At 42.4% G+C, this 4,177-nt stretch overlaps 1 protein-coding gene across 1 annotated transcript; it reads left to right on the top strand.

The window, feature by feature from the left end:
- Positions 1-269: 269 nt before the first annotated feature.
- On the top strand, positions 270-1,196 carry LOC141482074 (uncharacterized). Its single transcript, XM_074174658.1, has 2 exons — positions 270-421; positions 485-1,196. The coding sequence occupies exons 1-2, from the start codon at positions 270-272 to the stop codon at positions 1,194-1,196; spliced, it is 864 nt and encodes a 287-aa protein (XP_074030759.1).
- Positions 1,197-4,177: the final 2,981 nt, after the last annotated feature.

The raw sequence follows: 4,177 nt of genomic DNA, 5'->3' as shown, positions 1-4,177 counted from the left end.
TATGTTACGAACGCGCGCGCGAAGAGGGCGTAGATGTCTCTCCAGATGTCCCGCCTACCTGGGCCGGAGGCCCCACCCACCTGGGCGGAGCCCAGGCAGTGGGCGGGGCCCGTTAGGGCCACGCCCCCCCCCCCCGTCGCCACCAACTTTTCGGATACCCGCCCCTTTCCGAAGCCCCGCCCCCTTTCCGAAGCCCCGCCCCTCCCCTCCCCGAAGCCCCGCCCCCCGACTCCCAACATTTGCGCATGTACACCCTACCCTCATCGCGCATGTGCGCTCCCACCATTTTCCCACCGCTCACGCATCGAAGTCGATACCCTCCGGAGAGCACTCCACAACATTCAGTTCGAGAAGTCATCTCATCGAGAGCAGTCCACTCCACAACAAGGCAGTACGTTCCAACGACCAACTTGATATTTGAGTAAGTAAATTAGGAATGTTATTTTTTATATCAACTAACTTTGTATTATTTCTTCTTTTTCAGAATGGCAACCAATACACAGGAGGTGAATAATGCTGTGGCGTCTATTCTGCCGGTGTCCGCTGACCAGGAGGAGGCAGCATCTTCGAGAGCGGTGACGGTTGACCAGCCAACCACTTCGCGTTCGCGAGTTAGGTGCAGATCTTCTAGCCCTGACTTATTCGAGGAGGAGGAGGAAGTCAGGGCTGTGAAGAAGGTTTGCCAACGACCTGCAGCAAAGGTTGGTCCTATTTCAAAGTACCGAGCTACTTGCAATAGGACTAATCCTTATGCAGGTAGTTTTTCGACCTCTCGTAAGAGGGCCTCCACACCAGCAGCAGCACCAGCAGCAGTGGAAATTCCGAGGAGTCCTTCTCCGGAGTTGGTGATATTGTCGCCGTTGGTGACGCGACTACCACCGCTGCCAGCGACACCGGCGGATCCTGAGGTGTTGGTGCCACAGCCTATCGGAGAGGTTAGTGAAAAGATGAGTGTTTTTCTGCAGAGATGCAAGAAAGCAGAACGAGCTGCCCGATCTAGCGAGGCCGCGTTGGTTACCATGAAGCGACAAATGGCTGAAATGGATAACCGACGGAGGGAACTCCAAAAGGAAATGGCCGAAATAGATCGGAATTATGCATCTCTGCAGGAAAGGTGTAAAGCAAAGACCTCTTCGATAGAGCTGTACAAAAAAGTAGTGACAGTTATGGACACTCTTTTTGTAGATGAAGTGTAAATGTAAGATTAGTTTTAGGTTAGTTAGGAGTATTTAATTATGGTAGTTTTAAGTTTATATTTGTTAAGTTTATATTGAATAAAGGAAAAGGAAGTGAAATAAAGGGTGTACACTGTTTTTTGGTTTGGTACACATTGAACAATGCGATGGTTGGAGCATTTTTCTTCACTTCCTCTTATTATCATTATTATTTTTTTATTTCAATTCCAAGTTCTTCTAGACAAATACCTCACATCAATTTTTGTGTTCTCTAATCACTTGTAAATAATTTCATGTGAAGAAAATTTAAAAAATAAAAAATAGACATGTTTCATAGTGAAATCGACAAGTATATTTCATTTGTATTTTATCCATTCAAGTATCTCTTTCATTGAATATGTCTTATGTCACTTTGCAATTTACCCCTACTCATTGAATATGTCTTATGTCACACTACAATTTACCCCTACTCAATGTTCCACTCCTCTCCCACTCCCTCTCGAAAGTATAAAAGTAGAAATCATCTGATGAAACATTCAGTTGATCAGCTAGCATCGAGATGGAACCCGATTCAACCTCCGAACCCTATAGCTGCCCGGATCAGGGGTACAACTTCAATTACTGGGATAACAGCCAGGTACAGGTTGTCTCTTCCACCACGGAACCCCACAGTCCGCCATACGAATACCGGGATCACGACATCAGGATGCAAGTTCAGCATGTCACTGGCAGTGACGAAGGACACTTGGATGACTCGGAATATCCAGATCCTGACGGATGGTGGGACCCTGCTTATGATGACATTGTCCCAATGAGTAGCGACGACGACGATGATGACGACGACGACTCTGGTGATGATGCTGATGACGAGCTTGACGTTAGACGTCCTCCACCATCCCCTATCCTCATCGAGGATAGTCCTCCGCCATCCCCAATCCTAATCGATGATGATGTCCTCAATTCCGATGATGACATATAATCATCTACTCGTCCATCATTTCCTTTCCTTTCCTTCCACGGAGTACACACTTTTTGGTTGGTGTACACGAGGCACTGCGAGGCTGGGGCAGTGTCTTCCTCCCTTCCTCTCCCTCTTATTAGTTTTTTTTCCATAATAATCACTAGAATTTCTCCTAATAATCGCTCAGAGTTTCATTCTTGATGTTTTCGAATCTCAAACACTGTTCTACATTTCACCCCCTCCATTTCATTTCTTCCAATATAAATATAGCAACAATCCCAGTTCTATATCATTCTTCCACAATGTCGAGTACAGGACCCATCCAAGTACATGAAATAGATTCAACGTCTGATCATTTGAGTACAACCTTCGCTCAATTTCTGCAGCGAATCTATGATCTTCCTGATGATTTCGCAGAACGAGTGGAACAAGGTATTCAGGACGACATAGATGCTGTTGACGATAATAATGCGGATGATGTGATTAGTATATCATCTGATTCAGCTGATTATGACGACGACGACATCATGAGTATATCATCTGATTCAGATGACTACTATGAGGATGATATCATTAGTATATCATCTGATTCAGATGACGATACCATAATTATTGTTTCTGATGATGAGGAGCGTTAGTCCATATCATTGCATGGATTAATAAAAAAATAACAGCCCTTTTCAGGGCTACAATTAAAGACTGAAACAATAAAAAAAATAGCTCTTTTCAGAGCTACCATTATACTTTCAAACAGAAACAGATTCATACCATTGTTAACATTATGTTAACATTATAATCTCAAACGAAATATATGTATGTGAAAGTATTCATCATTATATGCATATGAATGATTGACAAATGCCAACTTCAACTTTCATTTAAAGTAGTACTCATCATATGCATAGATATTCAATGACTATCAAATTCCAAATTTCGACTTTTCAGTCAAAGTAGTAATTTATTTGTCATATAATGTATAGATATTCAAAGACTAACAAATTTCCAACTTAGACTTTTATTAATCAAAGTATTCATTTGTCACATAATCTATGAATACTAATACAACTAACTACTGTTTGTGTGAATAATGTAGCCCTGAAAAGGGCTGTTGTTTTTTTTTGACCAGTAGGTCCACGGTTATTGTGCCACAGGTTGGACATTATTACATATAATACATGTAGATACTCGGGTGAAGTTTGTTAGTGGCCTCTCGCAAGCTTCACACCAATTCTGTCCCATTTCCATAATTGAGACAGTGTTGTGGGTGTTGACATGGGCATACCACCCTCCATTATTGTTTCTATGCGAATAAAACCGAAAGCAGCACCAACATAGTTTTTTGTTCTCTCCATCTATTGTGCTGATCAATACGTATGCATCCAATGCACAATACAAATCCAAGGGATCTTCCAGTGTCTCACTGACATTGAGTGTTCGCATACCGATCCTCATAGCACCATCACCTTCAGTTGTGTCAGCTTCTATCCCTTCATCATCTCCTTCTTCATCCATGACCCTCTCAAACTCCATCACGTCATCATCTTCGTCGCTTTGGTTGGCCTCGTTTTCAACTTCGTCTATCTCATCTTCATCGACTCCAACATCTTCTGCTTCAACTATTACTTCCTCTAGCGGAACATTGACATCCTCATCATCTGATTCGTCTATCCAATTGTTTTCATCACAGCAGCTATTCTATTTAATGCAGCATTTATTTTTGCAGAATTCATCTTGTTGTTGTTTGCTCACAGTTGTAGAGAGTGAATGAATGAACTCTAGGTTTGCAAGTCAACTTATATAGGAGGTGATGCGACTCCCACTTGACTCGTTTAGAGTGGAATAGTAGGAGAAGTTATCCCACTATACTTCCACATGATGTTGATTTGTATAAATAGAGATCGTAGGTATAGGAGAGAGCATTCAGAGTTTCTGTAAGTCATCTCTTTATATTTCTAATCGAATTAGTAAAATGCCGTTTCCAAAAGAGTGGAATGAAAAACCAAAAGTGTGTGTCTACCCAATGATGATTGCAGGGGCTATT

This window comes from Leptinotarsa decemlineata, unplaced genomic scaffold (assembly GCF_025532065.1).
Source record: "Leptinotarsa decemlineata unplaced genomic scaffold, Ldec_3_MD MMD2_tig00000690_RagTag_RagTag, whole genome shotgun sequence".
In the NCBI taxonomy this organism is placed as follows: domain Eukaryota; kingdom Metazoa; phylum Arthropoda; class Insecta; order Coleoptera; family Chrysomelidae; genus Leptinotarsa; species Leptinotarsa decemlineata.
The sequence above is the reverse complement of the archived record's forward strand: the minus strand, read 5'-3'. Positions and strand labels throughout refer to the sequence as shown.

What these genes read in the sequence shown, in the direction of transcription:
- LOC141482074 (XM_074174658.1), top strand. Translation starts at nt 270, where the DNA reads ATGTGCGCTCCCACCATTTTCCCACCGCTCACGCATCGAAGTCGATAC. An exon ending in ACGACCAACTTGATATTTGA is followed by an intron (nt 422 to 484) that starts GTAAGTAAATTA and finishes CTTCTTTTTCAG; the next exon opens with AATGGCAACCAATACACAGG.